Consider the following 18496-nt stretch of genomic DNA (forward strand, 5'->3'; position numbering starts at 1 on the left):
ATCAAGTTGCTCTAAAATCACTGCTCCGGTTTTTCCAAAACAATGCATAGATGAATAATTGAGGCAAAACTTTGTTCATTTCCCATACCCCAGATATCCTTTACCCTTTTTTTCTCCTGTAGATATTGATCCCATGCAAATTCTTGAAGAGGAACTACTATAGGATCTTCAAATTTGGATGGATAATTACTCTTCAGCGTCTAGGTTTCAAAATAGAATAATTATTTTAGAGTAAGTTCTCTTTTAAGGTAGAAATCATTTCCCCCTATTTTTATGGGAGCTTCAGGAGGTTTTATACAGTGCATACCCAGGCCACACAATCTGGCTTAGATGCCCCCTTCTTGCTCCCAGGGGCCCCTGTGCTTACCTCCGTTAATTCACTCCACAGCTCATCCTGGGGCTCTGGCTTATTTGGTCTCTCATTTCTAGAGCATAAGCTCCTTGAGGGCCAGGACTACATCCTGGTTTTCCTGTACTCCCACTGGCCTCAACATCTGGCACACAGTGGACCATCCACACATAGCAAATGAATGAGCAAATGAACAAATAAATTTTGATTTGCCATGTTCTTTTAGGACCAGTTTTTCCCTAAACTAAACTTTAGGGGATCTACAGATACTTTTTTTAATGAAAAGAAGATGTTACTTTATTTTAACGAGTGTTTTATCAGTTTCAGCTGTACAATATAGTGATTCAACACTTCCATACATCACCTGGTGCTCATCAGGACAAGTGACCTCCTTAATCCCCAACCCTTGTTTAACCCATCCCCCTCCCTCTACAGACAACTTTAAAATAAATGTTATTATTTTAATTTATCGATATGTGGAGAATGACCAAAAGGATACTGGTGTGATTACAACCCCTTGGGAAAAAGTGAAATAAATACTAAATATGTTTAGGTTTAGATACTGAGCATGTTTTGGTGTAACATACATTATTTTGTCTATACACATCAGAGAAAATTCTTACTGGTTAACAATTCCTGTCAAAAAGAAAAAAAAGTTTTGATTTCTGGTATGTTGGCATTTTGCCTCCTGGTCAAGCGAGAGAAGGCAGAGGAGGCACTAACAGGCCCCACATTTCTGAGCGGGGCTGAGGAGGGGATCTGTCCAACAAGGAACAGTGACAGCAGGCTGCTGCAGTGGGTACCTTCTCCATTAAGGACACTGCTTAGCGGTCCGACTATGGCCTAAAAGAGGACACTGGCCTGGCATGTTTCATCAGGGGTGGATATTCCAAGGAGGAGAAAGCCCTTGGGACCAGGGGGAGCTGAAGAGAGCAATAGCAGTTGGGTCATTTCCTTCTTAGACTCCTGCCCAACCAACAGATGATGATGTTGTCCTTTGTCACAGTTCCAGGGTCCGTGCTTAGTTTGAGGCAATTGTGTTTCTAACTGGGGGACCATCTAGAACAACTAATAAGCCCAACAGTTTTCAAATTAAGCATACTTCATCATACTTTCTTCATAAGTTAGTATCCAGGATGGACTACCTCCAAATTAGAATCTATGTAATACTTACTCTTCACAAATCTAAATCTCTGACAGTAAATTAGGTATTCAGGATTGCTTACCAAAGGATCATGTTGAGAAATTATTCCAAGCCATATCCTTTATTAAGGTCGAACTAACTCAATTTACACTGATAGGTTTTCATATTCAAATAAAGCTACAGTAGGCAAAAGCTCAAGAAAGGGAAAATTAACATTACTAATATAACAAAGACATTGCTTAGCATCCTCTACAGCAGGGGATGGCAAACTGTGGCCAGCAGGCCAAATCTGCCTGTTTTCCTAAGACTTGAAAGCTAAGAAGAATTTTTAGACTTTAAGCAGTTGAAAAAAAAAAAAGAATCGTCTTTCGTGTCATGTGAAATTATATGCAAGTTAAATTTCAGTATTCATAATTAAGTTTTATTGTTAAACCTCCATTCATTTACATATTGTCTGTGACCGCTTTTGTACAAGGACACAGTCAAGTAGTTGTGACTGAGAGCTTATGGCCCTGTAGGCCTAATAATTTAACATCTAGGCTTTACAGAAAAAAATTGCCAACACCTTCTCTACAGTGTGGAGCAGGCACAAAAAACATGTGCCCTCAGAAAAGGAGCTAAAGAAAAACAAGGTAAAAAAATGCCTTAAATTCATTAAATACAACTTGAGCCATAAACTTTATAGATCCCATCAGCCCAGCTAACAGCCCATAATTTCTACTTATTTTGATGGGATCCATGTATCGTTTTCAAAGACTTATTGCTTGTTCTCTTCCTCTTGATGTAAACTTCACCTGTTTCACAAATTAGTTACTGTGAAACTGAGCAAAGGAAACCTCACTTAAAATGGAGTCGGGAGGCCAGAAGGGGGAGCTCTCATGCTTTACCCCACCACTCCTCAATCGCAGACCCCAGCAGGTCAGGAAGAGACAAACCTTGTATTCCCAACAGGAGTAAGTCTATTTTACTCCTCCAGCAGAAGGAAAGGAGAATGTCTCCTTGCTAAGCAACAAGCACAGCCAATACGATAATCAGCCGGTGAGACTTTCACCACCCTGAACTCTCTCATTTCTATCAGTGGAGTTTTCTTCAGAGCAGCCCCTCCCAGCTTCCTCCTTTTCTCTACAATGTACCTGTCATTTGTGATCTCCCAGATTGCCTTTGGTTTGCCATAGCTTCTGTGTCCCAAACTGCTATTCCTGTGCTAGTATCAAATAAACGCATTTTGCTGGTAAAATAACTGTTTTACTTTTAAGGTCGACAGTTTATTTCTTGATATAATTACATACTTTTCTTTAACTCTGCGGACTTCGAGCCGGCAGGAATTGCTTAAGATTTCTTCTATTTGAGAACATTTTGTGTCAGGTATCCAGCTGGATACTTTGGGGTACACAAACATGGACAGGGCATGGTCCCAGAGTCTGGTGGGGTTTTGAAGGAGAGAATTTTGGCATAATCTTAACAGTAGCATTCCCGGAGCAAACGCCAAAGATGTGCTGAATTCTACATTTCTCCTGCATTTGGGTAGTATGTGTGCTGTACCGCGGCGGAGCTGGCCAAGTTCTTCCAGTTGCTTAAAGTGTTTTTCCTTTTATAGCGTTCCGTGTGTTTACAAAAAAATATCTGGATTCTCCAAAGCACTTGTGGGTCATTTGTTGAGAATCCCTTAAGCACCTAATTCGACTGGAATGCAGTAAATGCTAGAGAAAATTTAAAGGAGGAGAACCCAAAAAACTTCCCGAATGAAGTTTCCAAAAATCACTTGAGGTAATTCGTAAAAAGAAACAAAAATCAGTAGTTACACGGTATCACTTCTTCCTAAATATTTTTTCATGAATTTTTAAAATCCATAACGCAAGTAAAAATTGTGGAAATAAAATATGTGGATATCTAGAGGGGGGAATTACCCTCCCTCACCCAGCAAGGTTCTGAACTTTTCCTTCGCTCCGATCCCCCTTTAAAGGTCGCCCTTCTCGAAGTTGAACGTCCAGCCGACCCGACCCTGCCCCCTGGGAGGTACAGACTGAGCCTGCCTGGACGGGACACATCCCCACCTCCCGGAACATCGACCCCTGTCAACAGGAGGCGCGAGACCGGGAAACCTGAAGGGCCACCCGCACGTGTCGTTTTCTCGCGGTTACCTCAGCAGCGCTCTTCGCAATCTGAAAGCTGGAGCTTTTGAAGAGCCCCACCACCTTCACCTGCAGCGGCTGCTCGGGCGGCGACTGCGAGCGGCACCGGGCCGACCTTGGCCGACACGGCTTCGGGCTCGCCATGGCGGCGCTGGGGGACTGCTCGGAGCACAAACACTGCGCGTCGCCGGGGCAACCGCGCGGCTCCGCCCCCGTCTCCAGCTGGGAGGAAGGACGTGAGTTGGCCGGCGGCGACGGCCGGGTCTGCTCTCAACTTTGCGCCTGTTGCTGGTGAGCCCGGCGAGAGGCGGGAGAGGGCGCGCGGGCGGCCGTGGCCGGGGGACGGAGCTTCTGCGAAAAAGAACGGGGAGCTCCGCCGAAGCCCTGCGTGCCTCGGCCCGGCTGGCAGCCCACCCGAACCCCCTCTGGTATCCCCCCTACAGGAACGGCGCGCGCGGCCCTCGCCTCCCGGCAGCACCAGATTTCGCAGTAGATCGCCTTTCCGGGTTGGCGGGCAGCCAGTTGCGGGGGGGGGTGCGAGGAGGAGGGGGGCAGTGGGCTGGTTGCCCGGGCAACGCGGAGTCTGACCCCGCCCAGGGCCTGAGCCGAGCGGACTGGGAGGCCGGGGCCTTCCGGGGAGCGCGAGGGCGGGGCCGACCACCTGTGCGCACGGCCCCGGGAGGAGGCGCCGCCGGTCCGCACGCTTCCAGCCGCAGCAGTCGCCGGGGAGGTAGTGTTGTCCCACGCCTGCGGAGCGCGCTCGCCATGAAGCCCACCTTCTCTCTGCGACTGAGGATCTTTAACCTCAACTGCTGGTGAGAGCGCCCGCGGGGTGGGTCCGGGGCCACAGCTCCCTTCGCACCCACAGCCAGGAGAGGGAAGCCTCCCTCACATCCGGGCCACGGCTCTACCCTGTCCTCCAGTCTCCGGCGGCGGGGGGCACCCGCACCTCCAGGCCCACACCGGCCCCAGCTCCTGCGGTGCATGGAGAGCGCAGTGCCTCCAGCCACCACTTTGCCTGGCCCTTCTCGTCCTCAGGGCCATTCCCTACCTGAGCAAGCACCGGGGCGACCGCATGAAGCGCCTAGGAGACTTTCTGAACATGGAGAGCTTCGACCTAGCTCTGCTGGAGGAGGTGGGCAGTGTGGAACTGGTGTGGAACCGTGACTGGGACGGGGTGGGCGGCGGCTGGTGGCTCAGGAGGGGACGTTTCCCGGGGGCGGGCAGGCAAGCATCCTCACCTCTTCCTTCAGGTGTGGAGTGAGCAGGACTTCCAGTACCTGAGACAGAAGCTGTTGCCCACCTACCCAGCTGCACACTATTTCAGTAGGTGAGAAGCCTACCTAACCCGTCTGGAAGCCTGTTCTCAGATCAGGAAGCTTTCGGTCCTACCAGCCCTTCCCTGTCCTGCCTGCATCCTCCTTCCTCTCTCCCAGAGCCCTCTCCTCTGGGTGTGGGTGCAAGAGTAGGTGGAACCGGGAAGATTCTCGCTCTTGAGCCCATCCCAGCCTTATCAAGTCACTCTGTCGTCCCACAAAGACTGTTGCTTTGAGCTTTGCTCTGGTGCTGATCTCAGCAACAAACTGAGATAAAAAGTAGCTGATACAGCTGGGAGAGGAGTGAGGGGAAGGCTGGGTATTTCTCTTCCTACTTTTCTGGCTATTAATCAGGACTTGGTTTGCAGTGGTGTCATTGGCAGTGGTCTCTGCGTCTTCTCCAAACATCCTATCCAGGAATTCACCCAGCACGTCTATACCCTCAATGGGTACCCCTACATGGTAAGCCTTATGTCAGATTTCTTCTGCCTCCCCTTCCCACCCCCCAGTAACACATGGTAAAGGAGGCAGCCTTCCCTGGGCTGCAGGGGGTGGGCAGAAAGAGGGTAGCCACGCCCTGAGTTCCTGCTCCCTCCTGCCTGCAGATCCATCATGGAGACTGGTTCTGTGGGAAGGCTGTGGGGCTGCTGGTGCTCCATCTAAGTGGACTGGTGCTCAATGTCTATGTGACCCACGTGAGTGAAGCTGGCAGGGCTGGGATAGGCAGCCTGGTTCTGGGAGGGAGAGGTGGGGCTCCTCTAGTTGGGCTGCCTGAGGGTGAACTTGGGGCCAGGATCTCCTAAGGTTACTCGGCAAGGTTTGCCCATTTTTTAACCAAGTATCATGCCAAGTGACAGACACAAGCATGATTTAGACCCTCAGGTAGGAACCCTCAGTCTCATCTGCTGTAACCTCACTTGTCTCGCTCAGCTCCATGCCGAGTACAATCGACAAAAGGACATCTACCTAACACATCGTGTGGCCCAAGCTTGGGAACTGGCCCAGTTCATCCAGTGTGTGAGCCTGGGCTTGGCAAGGGAAGTGGGATGGGCCAGGGGTTGAGGGGTGGTCAGGGCGCCACTTAAAGGAGGGCAGAGCCGGTCAGGGAAGAACTCCTGCCTCACCAACCTGGTGCCCCCAGCCACACATCCAAGAAGGCCGATGTGGTTCTGTTGTGTGGGGACCTCAACTTGCACCCGAAGGACCTGGGCTGCCGCCTGCTGAAGGAGTGGACAGGGCTGCATGATGCCTACCTTGAGACCCAGGATTTCAAGGTGAGAACCCGCCTGATTATTTCCATTCCTACACCTTCAGCTTCTCTCCTTTCTCTCCCCTACATCCTAGCATGAACCATCTATTCACTTAGGGCTCGGAAGAAGGCTGTACCATGCTACCTGAGAACTGCTACGTCAACCAGCGGGAGCTAGAGCCATTTCCATTTGGCATCCGCATTGACTATGTGCTGTATAAGGTCAGGCTTGTTCCCTCAGTGTGTCTTCACCCACCATGTCTCTGTCTTTCACCAGCTTGTGCTCATCTTTCGTCCAGCTAGTCTAGTCCAGCTAGTCTAGTCCAGCTAGTCTAGTCTAGTCACTGATGGCTGGAGAATGGGAAGAGGCCCTCAAAGATGTTTCTCTCTGGCCCTGACTTTTCCTAGGCGGTTTCTGGCTTTTACATCTCCTGTAAGACTCTTAGAACCACTACAGGCCGCGACCCTCACAGTGGCACCCCCCTCTCTGATCATGAGGCCCTGATGGCTACTCTGTGTGTGAGACACATCCCCCCCCAGCACACCCCTAGCCCTACTCATGGTAAGTCACCCTTTCCCGGGGTCCCTCCCCACCACAAGTCAGCCCCTCCACTCTGACCCACTCTCTCCTGCCCCACTGCCCTGCTTTATTCTAGGACTAGCAGAAAGGTCACGGTTGGTCAGTATATTAAAGGAGGCCTGGATAGAGCTGGACCTGGGCGTGGCTCAAGCTCGCTGGTGGACCACTTTCGCCGGCTACGTGATTGGTCTAGGGCTGCTTCTCCTGGCCTTGCTGTGCGCCTTGGCAGCTGGAGGAGGGGTGAGGGAGGTTGCCATACTACTCTGGACTCCCAGTGTAGGACTGCTGCTGGGAGCGGGGGCAGTCTACATCTTCCACATGCAGGAGGCCAAGGGCTTATCTGGGGCTCGGGCTGAGCTCCAGCATGTGCTGGGAAGGGCAAGGGAGGCCCAGGATCTGGGCCTAGAGTCTCAGCCAGCCCTGCTCCTGGGGCAGCAGGAGGGGGATGGAACTGAGGAACAATAAAACTTGACACTTTTGTGGCTCTGCCTTTTCCTTGTAGAGGCAGTGATTGGGGCCAAGGGTCATTGTGACTGTCATAATATAGATGGTTAAGCTCCTACATGTCTACCCTCCCTGCACACCCTGCCTCCCACCTGCAGGCAGCCTAAGCCCTGTCTGTGGCAGAAACATTTTTATTGTAAACAGTGAGGCCTCCTCCCAGATGAGCAGGGGAGCACAGTCCTGGGGTGAGGTGGTTTTCCGTGTAGGGATCTTAGAGGGCAGGCAGCCTGTCCTCTTTTAGCCCTGGGCCCCCGGCTCCAAGGCCAGCTCACTGAGCCTGCGTTCCTCCTGGAAGCGGATAAGTTCATCTCGCTGGTTCACCACATTTATCAGCTTCTTCAGGAGCTGGTCCTCAGCCTGCCGATCAGCAGGGGTCTTTAGGGCTCCTGAAGAAGACAACAAAAGCTTAGAGAACAGGGACTTGGGCAGGGAGGCAGGAAAGGCACAGCTTAATCCCAGCCTCTGTGACTTCCACAATTTGGGCCTTGTTTCCTCATCTGTAAAATTGGGTCTGTCCACACCAGTGGTTTGCTAGCACTGTTCAGCGGCACCATTTTTATTTTAAGTCTAGATTGATAACACATACGATATATGTGTAATTTCTATGCCCAACATGGGCCTTGAACTCATGACCTTGAGATCAAGAGTCACACACACTTCCAGCTGAGCCAGCCAGGCGCCCCAGCAGCAGCACCATTTTTAAAGTAAGTAATCTTAACGTAAAAGCCCAGCTGTGCAGCTCTGACTGAACTGAAGGCAGGGGAGGGGCTTGGAGCCCCATTCTCTGGCTTCCTCCTGAAATGCCTCAGAGGCACTCGGACTAGAGGACCATGCTTCTTGGTCAGTACCTGAGGTCGTGAGGCTGTGTGTATGTGCCACCTACCTTCCTGGTTCATGTAGCTTCGTAGCTCCTGGTCCAGCTGCCACTGTTCCTCCTGCAGGTTCAGCTCTTTCACCCTGTGGAGGGCAGGGATTGAAGAGGCACAGCTGTCCAGGGTGCCCAAGGACCCAGCTGGGGTCTGGCTCCGGTGCCAACCGTCACCACCCCCTGCCCCTTACGTGAGCATGAGCTCAGCCTCCTCCGCCAGTAGGCTGTTTTTCTTCTGAACGAGCTGGAGCAGCTGTTCCAGCCCCAGGGCCTTGTGCTGTTCTGGGGGTCCTGACGGGAAGGAGGAATGGGGGAGGGGAGTCAGAGGTGTCAGGAGCATGAAGAGTGGAGCCTGCTGGGGACAGAGTCTGGTGGTTTGAGGGAGTGCTGGGAGGCAGAGGGATGTCCTAGCTTGTCCGTCCTGTCTTTACTCACTGCTCTGGCTTCTCAAGGCCAGCTCCACCTTCATGCCCTCAGCCTCCAGCTCCCCTAGAGCCGTCTCAATTTCATTTAGTCGCCGCTGGACAGCCTGAGGGACACAAGACAGAAGGCCCAGGTGTCTCCGGACTGCTCAAGTACAGAGCTCCGGAGAAACTCCAGTCTCGCGTCAGAACTCTGACCCCACCAGAACCGCGAACCTGTAGACCTAACCTGGGCCTTGCAGAACCGCTTCATCTCCTCCTCCCTAGCGTGGCGCAGCAGAGTCCGACGCCATGTTGGGTACTTGCTCATGGTGCCTGAGTTCTTGGCCAAGGTCAGCAGTCCCTACGGCAGGGTCGGGCCAGTCAGAGGTAGGCCCTGCCCTGCTTCTTGCCCGCCCCCCCCCCCCCCGCCCCCGCGGTTGGATAGGGACTGGGGAAGCTCTGTTTGGAGGGGGTCAAAGCTTCCTGGGCTGGAGATAGGGTAAGTTCTGGTAGAAGAGACAGAGACTTAGAGACCTGAGTCAGATTGGGTGAGAAGACATTCTGAGAGACTGGCTCAAAGGAGGGAGCATTCTATAGGTTCTTCCTGTGATGGGCAGTGAAGCATATTTAGAGCATGTGTGCTGGCTTCAGCGGGATAGGTGGCCAGGTTCCTTCTCACCTCCTCCGTGTCTGAGTTCAAAGTCACGGTTTCCTCTGCTTCCTTTTCCTCCTCACTGGAGGAGGAACTCTGTTCCTGCTCCTCCTCCATGGCCACAACTGAACAGAGGAGTAGGCATGGTCTGGGTCCCACGGCCTCCCTTTCCATTCCCCAGCATTCCCCTTTTCAGGAATCCCAGTACCACCCATTGCATCCCCACCCTGGGTGAGCACATCTGGGCAAAGCAGGTACCTTGAGAGCTCTGGACTGGCATTCCCCAACCTACAAAGCTGCCCTCCAGGGCCTGGAGGGCCAAGGCCGAGCAGCTGCGGGGAGGCTTGGGTGGAGGCTCCAGTTCTGGGTCAGGGGTCAGATTAAGGGAGGACAGCCGCTGGCGTTCTGGGCTGGAGAGGCGGATCAACCGGCGGGTAGGCTGGCTGGGGTTTGGGACAGGACTGGTCCCCTCCTGGGGGATGACAGAAGTTGAGGGCCCCAATGGCATGCTATTTTCATCCAGTGTGGGGACGTCCTAGAAAAGCCACCATGTAGTCTGGTCAGTCACCTGCCCATTGTGGGGCCGAGGCTGCCCCTTTAGACAAATGTGGACCCTGTATTCACCCATGTATTCATTCACTGATGCTGTTTACTGAACAGTGTTAGGCAGTGTTCGAGACACTTGAGATACATCAGTAAGAAAAATCTCTGCCTTCATGGAGCTTTCCTTCTAAAGGAGAGCATTGTTACCCCCCAGCAAAGTCTGCTGGGCTTGGAGAGACCCCTTTACTCTTTCCCACACCCCAACACACAGTTTCATAGTTTTTACCTGACTCTCAGGGCAGGGGTCAGTGCCATCCTCTTTGGGACCTGTCTGGGGCAGGTGCTGGAGGCAGTAGAAATGTCCTGGGAAGGGTGGAGGAGGGGAGAAGACATGAGCTGTAGGCAGCCCAATGCCCATATACTCCGTTTATCAGCGAGGGCAGAGGTGACAGGACTTGATTGGCAGGTGAATTTCTGTTGGCCTCCGGGTTCCTTAGAACCCCACATTTGGGGATTTGGAGGGGACAGAGAAGACCTTGAACTCAGGGCAAGGAAGTGCCATCTTGAGCCTGTTGCCGCCTTGTGCCCAGGACCCGTTTCCCTCCAGTTTCAAGTTCCTTGTCCCCAGACAGGGCAAGGCCCGCTTACCGTCTCCTGGGTGCTGCCCATAGCCACCCGGCCGCAGCATGGCCTCACAGGTGTGGCAGCGGAAGCAGCTCCGGTGAAAGAAACGGCCATCGGCACAGAAGCGTTCCAGGATATAGAGGTGTTCCCCACAGAGTGCACACAGGTCCCCGGCACCAGCCTGCACCGACCCCCAGACCACAGGGTCAGCTGGAGTCAAGGCCAGTGGCAAAGATCTTCCTTATCCTTGAAACACCCCTTCTTGCCCTCCCCAAGCCTCTGTCTGCAGACAGGGCCCCCTTTCTCACCTCCTGGTGTTGGGATGGGGGTGTCGGGGGTACACCAGACTCTGGGACAGGTGGCTCCTCAGTACTTGGGGTCTTAGCCTCTACCTATGGAGGTAAGTGTTCAGGGAGGGAGGTGGAGGAGCAGGAGGGGCCAGAGAGTGGCTATGTGTGGAGAACAAAAAGATCTGAAAGAAGTGAGCCAGGAAGGGAACCTGGATGGGTGGGCGGGAGGCGGTTACAGGATGCAGGAAAGAGCAGGAGACTCTGCAGCCCTACATGCATTTACCTCCAGGCGCAGCTTCTTGCCACCAGTATCCTCCCCATTTTCCTGCAACAAGTCCTACACTCAGCATGGGGCTTTGAGCTACAGCACTACCCCCATTAGGAATGTCCTCCCCATCACCCCAGGGACCCCCACTGCCCAGACTCACCACCTGGGCCCGGGTCCGTTGCAGGGTCCTCTGCAGTTTGCCAAGGAATAGCACAGCACTGGGGGTCCCGGGAAAGCCTTGGCTGGCAGGGCCTGTGGAAGGGGGGGGTTGTCCAGGTGGGTGGCAAATCAGTGCTGTACGTCCTGAACAGGCAGCCACGGCACAGCCCAGGGTGATACTCCCAGCTGTCCCTCCCCCGCACCTACCCTCTAGGCCACCTGGGTTGTGGGGCATGTTCTTGAAGGTGCTGTGGAAGTGGCTGAGGTATGCGATGAGGCCCAGGGGGTCGCTCCCTGCCACCACTGCCTTTGCGGACAGCATGGGCGTGATGCCCAGCTCATGCTCCGCCATCTTTAGCGCCCAAGCAGTGGCTTCTAGGGCCCCCAGTCCTTGCAGCTCTGAGGGTTCCCTGTGGGATGTCGGGGAGAAAAGCCAATGCAAGACCAGCACCTGACCCCACTGAAGGGGGAGAGGAGGGGGAGTGAGCAGCGGGCAGCGGCTGGTGGGGCCCAAGGGAAGACAGGGCATGAGGAGTTTATTCTTTGCTATACAACCCCCCCCCAGCTCCCCACCCGCCCACTGACAACTTTCTGGCCTTGGGGGGCTCCCTACTGAATGCATCTGACTCCCACAAGACTCAGGGAGGGGCAGTGACTTGGGCACAAAGACTACCAGTAAGTGATGGCACTGGCGCCCTCGACAGGGGGTGACCCCTACACTGCCCCCCCACCCCAGCCCCAGTCCCCGCTGTCTGAGGTGGGGGGAGGGGGCTGAGGCATGAGAGAGGTGTGGTCTGCCAGGGACCGCTGAGCCTAATCTGAACTCACAGCAGGCCGGGCCGCAGGCGCTGCAGCAGGGCGCACAGAGCCCGCCCGTCAGCCCAGGAGGAGGACAGGTCGGTGACGTGGACGCCCGGGTACCCAGCGGTCTGCTCCTGGCACCAGCGCAACAACTCCTGGCTGCCTGCCGGCCCCGAGAGAGGAGGCTGTGCTGCACCCCAGGGCCCTGGCTCCAAGCATGCCTGGTGCCCGGGGCTCAGTCTGGGAGGGGCGGGGGGGGGAGGCAGGGCCCATCCCTACAGGGGCACCAACTCAGTGCTCACTGAGCAGCACTGCCTTCATCCCAATTGTCTCTTTCTGGAATAAAGTGGACGAACGAGTCAAGTGGTATCACTGCTAACCACAGAGAGGGCAGGAGGCTGTGAACCAAGGGACGAGGGAGGCTTGGAGGCCCAAAGGGAGGGCGGGTCTGGGGTCTGCAAGGCTGGGAGGGCTCTGGAGGGGGTGTGGCGACACACATCTGGCGCACAGATGGGCCCTGCTCAGCGCTCCGCTGCCCCTGCACCTCCTGGAGGCCCTGGACTTGCCCACCATCCACCCTCCAGCCGGGGGCTGCCGCCGTGCTGGTGGCTGGTGCTGGCACCACACTGGGTGGCGAATATTTTGGACGACTCCCCCACCCCCCGCCGAGGAAGGCTTGCTCACCCATGGCTGGAATTCCTGCGTCTATCTTGTCGCTGTTCCTCCTCACAGGCTCCTTGGCTGCCACGTCATACAGGTCTCGTACCTAAGGCAGCCCCTTTCAGGTCTCCAGGCAGGCTGACCACCTGCCTCAGCCCAGGGGTAGGGGCCTGCCCTGGGGAGTCTGGTGGGTGCCAGGGGGTCTGACCTGAGTGGGAGTCACCGCCCGGAGGTTGAGGGTGGGGTAGCGGGTGGCTGGGTCCAGCCCGTACTGCGCCACGTTGCGGTGCATGTTTTCCGGGGATGTCTGTGAGAGGAGCTGGTACAAGCTCTCCCTGAAGGAATAAGTGCGAGGGCAGAGGCTCGTGTGGGAGGGCACCCATCAGCACCCACCCGAGAACTGCCAGGCCTTTCTTTATTCTCTCGCCTGTGCCCCCCATCTATTCACCCAGAACCCCCCACCCTCTTGCTGATCCTTGTTCTATTTCCAGCCCTGCCCTCCCCACCCCCCAACTCAGGCCTCACCGCTCTGCCAACACTTCTAGGGGCCCAGCACCCTCTGCCCACCGCTTCACCATCCAGGCGGCATCAAAGGCTGCCAAGAAGCCCCGAGCCACTCCAGTGCCCAGGGGCCAGAAGGGCTGCAGGCTCAAAAAGATAGGAAACAGTTCAGTGAGAGTCCAACAGGAGTGCCCAAGACCTGATGCCCCCAAAATCATAGCTGAGGGGGGCCCCACACCACACCGAGCAGCCCTCAGCTCCTCCCCACAACCAGCAAACCTTTTCACCCCCTCCTTCCCAGGAGGCAACCTTCCTCCCCCCAACCATGGAACCCCTGCACCTCTTTACAAGGAGTTCCCGTTTCTGGAAGCCCCAGGAAGCTCAATCTCTTCCCCCTCCCAATCAGGGAGCCCTGGTCCCCTCACCTCCACCAGGCAGTCCCCCACCAGCCCCAGCAGCAGGCGGGCGCCGTGCTTCTCCTGCACTCGAGCAGAACTCTCTGCCCGCATCATGCTTGTGAAGTCAAAGGCAGAGATGTCAGGCCGCCCGTGGGCATCCCGGGCAAACTCCAGCTTCCCAAGCTTGCCATGGGTGGCGAAGTCAGCAGCTGCCCGGACGAAGCGCTGCAGAGCCTCGGGCACCACATTGGCACTGCCCAACAGCCGGTCAATCTCCGGCCAGTCCTACAGGCCAACAGAGCAGAACCAGCAGGGTAAGTGGACTGGACTAGAATCTGAACATCCTGCCTCCCATTCTCCAGCCGCTTCCTCAGCACTGCCCCTGCTGCTGGGGCTCCCCGCCCCCCACCCGCCCCCCAGGCCCAGTTCCATTACTGTTACTGTGCACTTGTTTTGGACCAGACCTGAACTTCTCAGCCTCAGTTTCCCCATCATTTAGAGATGACATACCTAACTCCTCGTATTCATGAGAATTTAGGTAAGAAAATGCACATAAAGTTTTCATCACAATACCTAGCACATAGTAGGTTTTCAACTAGTTCATTCAGCAAATATTTACCGGGTGCTGACTACACACCAGGTACCATTCTAGGCCCAGGGAATCTTCAGCAAGCAAAAAGGGCAAAGAGACAAAACCCCTGCCCTCATGGAGTTTACATATGTAACTCTGTGGCTGGTATCAGGTGTTTAGCCCAGAATATGATTCAGGTTGTCCTGTAAACCCCAGGAGAGAAGGGCTTGCTGAGGTGGAGAAAATGTCAGGGCAACGGCAGAAGAGGACAGGCTCCCCTCCACACCAGAGGGAGACACTGTGTCCAGGGCTGGCCTCCACCTCGCAGGGCCCACCGCCCAGCCCCTCCCTGCCCGGGCCCGGGCCCCACCTGACGCAGCACCCCCAGCCGCAGCAGGCACTGCTTCTTGGCTGTCATCACAAAGTAGTGGGTGTCATCCTTATAGTACACGATATTCTCCAGATCAATGCCTGCGGGGACAACACCGGGGGAGAGATGTGTCTCCTCCTCATTCTGTGTCACCTCTCCAAACACCCAGCCGTGCCTGACCTCTGAGAGCCGGGGTCACAGCTTAGACTGTGGTGGGTGCCCCCTACACAGGGGCCCAGGAGTGGCACAATGGGCCCTCTGTCCCGGGCCCAGGAGGGAGAGGGAGGAACCAGCCCACAGTCAGCTGGAGGGAGGGGAGACCCTGTGAGAGGGTGTCCCGACCTGTGGCTTTGAGCAGACTCTGGAAGAAGCTCTGGTTGTAGATCCTGGCCACGCCGCTGATCTCGGGCACCTGCGTCTCTTCCACTGTGCGTCCATTTACAAAGTTGACCGTGATGCCAATGGCCAGTTTGCCACGCATTTCTCGCACTGTGAAGCCTAGAAGTGTGGGCAAGTGAGGGTAGGTAGGTATCGGCAAGAGAATGAGGGGCATAACAGCCTAGAAAGGCGCAGGAGCCTAAGATGCTGGCTTCTTTGAAGGAAGGGATCACTCACCTTCAGGGACGAATTTACCTCCTGCAGCAGAGATGAGAACATCAAATTCATAGTTGGCCAGTTGGGCTGGGGGGCTGGGCTGGAGCTGGGCACGCCAGCCACTACCTGGGGCAGAAGTTGTGAGAGGCACAAAGGTGTGGATGTCTAAAGGGGCCCCTACATTCCCAGGACAAGCCAGGGAAACAAATGCGTAAAGCCCTTTGCAGTTGACAGTTTAGCAAGCAATGACACATTGTCTATCAACTTACGCCTTCACAACAGCTGTGGAAAGTAGGAAAGGAAGGACATATTTTACAGATGCTCAAAATGAGGCTCAGTGTGGTTTGCACAAGGCCACACTATGGCAAAGGGTGACTCAGTTGACTCCCAATCCCACCCTTTTTCTTCCACAGGCCAAGATATCCTTGGCGGATGGGAGTCTGGGGAGCAGAGAGGTACTTACCCTTTTTGGGAGGGGGCTGGAGGCCGGTGAAAGTGACACCCCAGTGAATTTCCACCCCGAGCAGTAATGCCACTTTCAACAAAAGCAGCTGAAGCTGCCGGATGCCTGGAAGGGAGAGGAGATTAGGAACAGGGGCCCCAGGGCCACACAGGGCCCCCAAGCACCAGTGGGCTCCCGGTCAGAGCTGGAAGAGGTCTTAGAGATCATTCGGTTCCACTGCCCATTTTACAGATGAGGAACCTGAGTCCTGCAGGTCACCTGGCTGAAGTGAATCTTGTCTACTCTGCCTCTTGGTGGTCCCAGCAGCCCCCCACTGGCCTGTCTGTAGGCCCAGGCTCACCCGCCCCTCTAGGCCACCACGTGGTGCTCACTGATGTGGTCCAGGGTGCCTGTGCAGAAGCGCCCATAGAACTTCTTGGCGCCGAGTGCCCTAAGGTCGTGGATGGTGAAGGGCCAGAGGTGCAGCACGTTGTGGCGAGAGAACTTGGTGCGCTTCTCCACCAGCACCACACGGGCCCCCAGCAGGGCCAGCTCCACAGCAGCCCGCAGCCCACAAGGTCCCGCACCCACCACCAGGCACTGCGAACACACAAGGCAGTATGGGCATGGCATCCCGTCTCCCTCCTCTGACTCCCCCCCAGCCGTCCAAGCCCCTTCCCAGGCAGCATGTGTCCACCTTGGTGTTGGTGCAGGCCCGGCCCTGCTGGTAGACGGGCTGGCCTGCTCGCTTGTCCAGCTTGGCCCACAGCGACTTGGCACTCCAGTAGTTGAGCTGGGCCTTGATCTTGTGGTACTGGGGTAGCCCCCCACCGGGCTCTAGCCCCAGGGCCTCGCATAGCCCCTGGAAGCTGCTCAGCACATCCTGGCACAGCTGGGCCTGCAGGAAGCTCTCAAAGTGGGCATGCGCTGGGTTGGTGGAGGTGGGTGAAGCCATGGAGGCGGCTGAGGCTCCCAGGGAGGGAGCACCCCAGCAGAGGCCTGCAGCTGCTGCAGAGGAGGAGGGAAGAGAAGGGGAGGAGGCTGGAGAAAGGAAGAAAGGAAAAGGATGGGGAGGAGAAGAAAGCAGGCTGGTGTCCCCGGGGGGCTCTGGGTCCACCCCTGATCGGCTCTGCTCTCTGCTCTCCCCCAGCCCACTCCCAGTCTGCTCCAGAGACAACTACTCTTCCTTCCACTCCAAGTGAAATTTGCCAAATTTGGAAGTGAAAAACCAGCAGTCCTGGGCACAGCGGGCAGGAGGGAAGACAGGGAGTCTCCAGCTCAGCTTTCCTGTCCAGGGAGCTCCAAGCTCCCCTCCATCTCTGGGGCACTGGGCGCAGGAATTCCGACCCTGCCTTGATGGGACCCCGGAAGCTGGGCATGGCAGAATATCTCAGACGTGGAGAGGGCAGGCAGCCGGGAGGAGAGTTTTCCTTGCAGGGCAGACTGAGACAGACCTAATATACCCGCAGTCGCAGCTGCTGTCCGCTCTCCCTCCACACCTCCCCGAGCGGGCACCCCTCGAGGACCCCAGTGCCACGCTGAGCGTGGCGTGTGTCTCATGCCAGGAGCAAAGCTGTCCTCCCCAGCACCCGTGATTGCCTCCTGAGGAGGAGGAGACCGTCACTAACTCCCTAGGTTCCGGTTCCCACCACCCAAACCGCCTCAACAAACAACCCGAGGATGTTGCGACTGCCTGAGGTGACGGAGGACTGGGTCTATTTCTGACTCACTGTGGTCAGAACACTTCCCCTGTGACTGGCGGCTGCTCCGGTGGGCCTCGAGAGCGGTCGGGGGGACGACAACCGGGGTTCGCTCCCCCCCCCCCCCCGGCTTCCTCCCACTCGCAGCGACGCCCCGCCCCAGCCCCCGGGCGCCGGGTCGCGCTCTCCCAGGAATCTCCCGAGACAAGGCCTCCCTTTGTGCCCCTCTCCCTCGCTCGAGCCCCCACGCAACTTGAGGGGTGTCGAGGGGGGGCCTTCTCACGTTGGGCCTGGGAGAAATAAGAGGGTGCGGAGGTCGGGGTTGCCCACGGGGGTGGTAATTAGGTGGCATCGATGGGGACAGGTCCTTGGACCTGACCCCCGCGCGCACTCGGCCACCCTACCACCGGTCCCGGCTGGAGCCCAGCGGGCCAGGCCGAGCGAGGAGGAGACTAAAGTTACCCGCTGCGGGTCACCTGGATGCGGGCAGCCGGAACATCAGGAAGGGCAAAGGTCTCTCTTGAGGGTTCGGGGGAATGGAAGGAAGAAGATCTCAGAGAAGGGGTAGAGGGGCGACTCAGCCTGGAAAGGCCAGGACAAAGAATGTGCGGGGTGGGTGGGGGGCGGAGAGCAGTGTGGAAAGATGGAGAGGGAGCTGGACCACTGGCACCGGGGTGAGTGGGGCGGGGGGTGGACATCCCCGCTCTGGACGGGAAAGTCTGGAGAGGGGCTGAGCAGGGCGGGGGCGAGGGGAGACGGACCGGACCCGCTAGGAGGAGTTCCCGAGGGCCCGGGACGGCGTTTCCCCGGAAGCGAGCCCCCGCCCCCACCCCCGGCCCGGGCGGGCAGGGGGCGCGCAGCTGGCGCCGCTGGATTACTTACCCGGCCTCCGGCGAGCGGGGAGGGGCCGCTTCCTGCCCGGCGGGCGTCTCCGACTGGGCGGGTGGGGGAAGGCGGGGGCGGACGAAGGGGCGGTGAAGGAGACGCAGAGGGAAAGCGGCGGAGCCGGGGTGGCGCACCGGCAGCGCCCGGCCGGGGAGTTCGGCGGGGTGTGGACCTCGGCGCCGGGCTCGGGGCCCGCGAGGCTTTATTCGTGCCTCATTAGCATCTCATTATATCCCTCGATCCCGGGCTCAGGGCAGCCCCAGGGCCGCCCACGTCTGCTGGGTGGTGCCCGAGGGCGTGGCTCTGCGGACGCCTTGTTCCGATTGAGGGTCGGATACCCGGGCGGGGCTGGCAGGGACCGAGGAGCCCAGAGTCCGGGGGCTCCCGGCTCCATCCCGGTGTCCGCGTGGGCGGAGCTAGCCCATCCCCGGCAGGCGAGGCCACCCGCTCTCGCGCGGTACCAACTCTGCGAGCCGCTAACGAGCGCCCGGC

At 56.7% G+C, this 18496-nt stretch overlaps 3 protein-coding genes across 12 annotated transcripts in view; 1 reads left to right on the forward strand and 2 right to left on the reverse strand.

Annotated features, from left to right (window-relative positions):
• The window catches only part of PPIL6 (peptidylprolyl isomerase like 6), a 31259-nt gene extending 27490 nt beyond the window's left edge, over positions 1-3769 (reverse strand). For 4 of the 6 annotated variants that reach the window (XM_073893759.1, XM_025863971.2, XM_073893755.1 and 1 more), the window contains exons 1-2: positions 3635-3769; positions 105-200 (exon numbers count right to left, since the gene is read on the reverse strand). In XM_073893759.1, coding sequence (XP_073749860.1) covers positions 105-200; positions 3635-3769 — 231 coding nt within the window. The remainder of the gene's footprint in view (positions 1-104; positions 201-3634) is intronic. The other 2 variants (XM_073893758.1, XM_073893756.1) reach the window with 1 other exon arrangement.
• On the forward strand, positions 3768-7249 carry SMPD2 (sphingomyelin phosphodiesterase 2). Of its 2 annotated transcripts, none has more exons than XM_025863875.2 (11): positions 3768-3916; positions 4069-4440; positions 4664-4760; positions 4879-4955; positions 5310-5403; positions 5547-5636; positions 5872-5954; positions 6083-6215; positions 6308-6412; positions 6599-6752; positions 6847-7249. In XM_025863875.2, exons 1-11 carry the CDS (start codon positions 3768-3770, stop codon positions 7233-7235), a joined length of 1743 nt encoding a protein of 580 aa, XP_025719660.1. In that variant the 3' UTR covers positions 7236-7249. The 2 variants fall into 2 exon arrangements, with proteins under 2 accessions (XP_025719660.1, XP_025719668.1); XM_025863883.2 differs by lacking the exon at positions 3768-3916 and having other exon boundaries at positions 4109-4131; positions 4223-4440.
• A 140-nt stretch (positions 7250-7389) lies between these two features.
• On the reverse strand, positions 7390-18210 carry MICAL1 (microtubule associated monooxygenase, calponin and LIM domain containing 1). Of its 4 annotated transcripts, none has more exons than XM_025863755.2 (25): positions 18002-18210; positions 16117-16427; positions 15812-16019; positions 15441-15545; positions 14999-15103; positions 14726-14881; positions 14384-14484; positions 13470-13727; positions 13069-13184; positions 12752-12878; positions 12568-12649; positions 11911-12046; positions 11290-11492; positions 11087-11175; positions 10939-10980; positions 10674-10757; positions 10390-10546; positions 10028-10104; positions 9457-9733; positions 9226-9323; positions 8794-8907; positions 8578-8671; positions 8334-8433; positions 8158-8231; positions 7390-7660 (listed from the first exon to the last, which is right to left on the reverse strand). In XM_025863755.2, exons 2-25 carry the CDS (start codon positions 16372-16374, stop codon positions 7512-7514), a joined length of 3210 nt encoding a protein of 1069 aa, XP_025719540.1. In that variant the 5' UTR covers positions 16375-16427; positions 18002-18210; the 3' UTR covers positions 7390-7511. The 4 variants fall into 4 exon arrangements, with proteins under 4 accessions (XP_025719540.1, XP_025719557.1, XP_025719548.1 ...); XM_025863772.2 differs by having other exon boundaries at positions 16117-16460; XM_025863763.2 differs by lacking the exon at positions 18002-18210 and having other exon boundaries at positions 9457-9670.
• Positions 18211-18496: the final 286 nt, after the last annotated feature.

Source organism: Callorhinus ursinus, unplaced genomic scaffold (assembly GCF_003265705.2).
Source record: "Callorhinus ursinus isolate GAN/ISIS: 27379988/994484 unplaced genomic scaffold, GSC_fseal_2.0 scaffold6, whole genome shotgun sequence".
Taxonomy (NCBI): domain Eukaryota; kingdom Metazoa; phylum Chordata; class Mammalia; order Carnivora; family Otariidae; genus Callorhinus; species Callorhinus ursinus.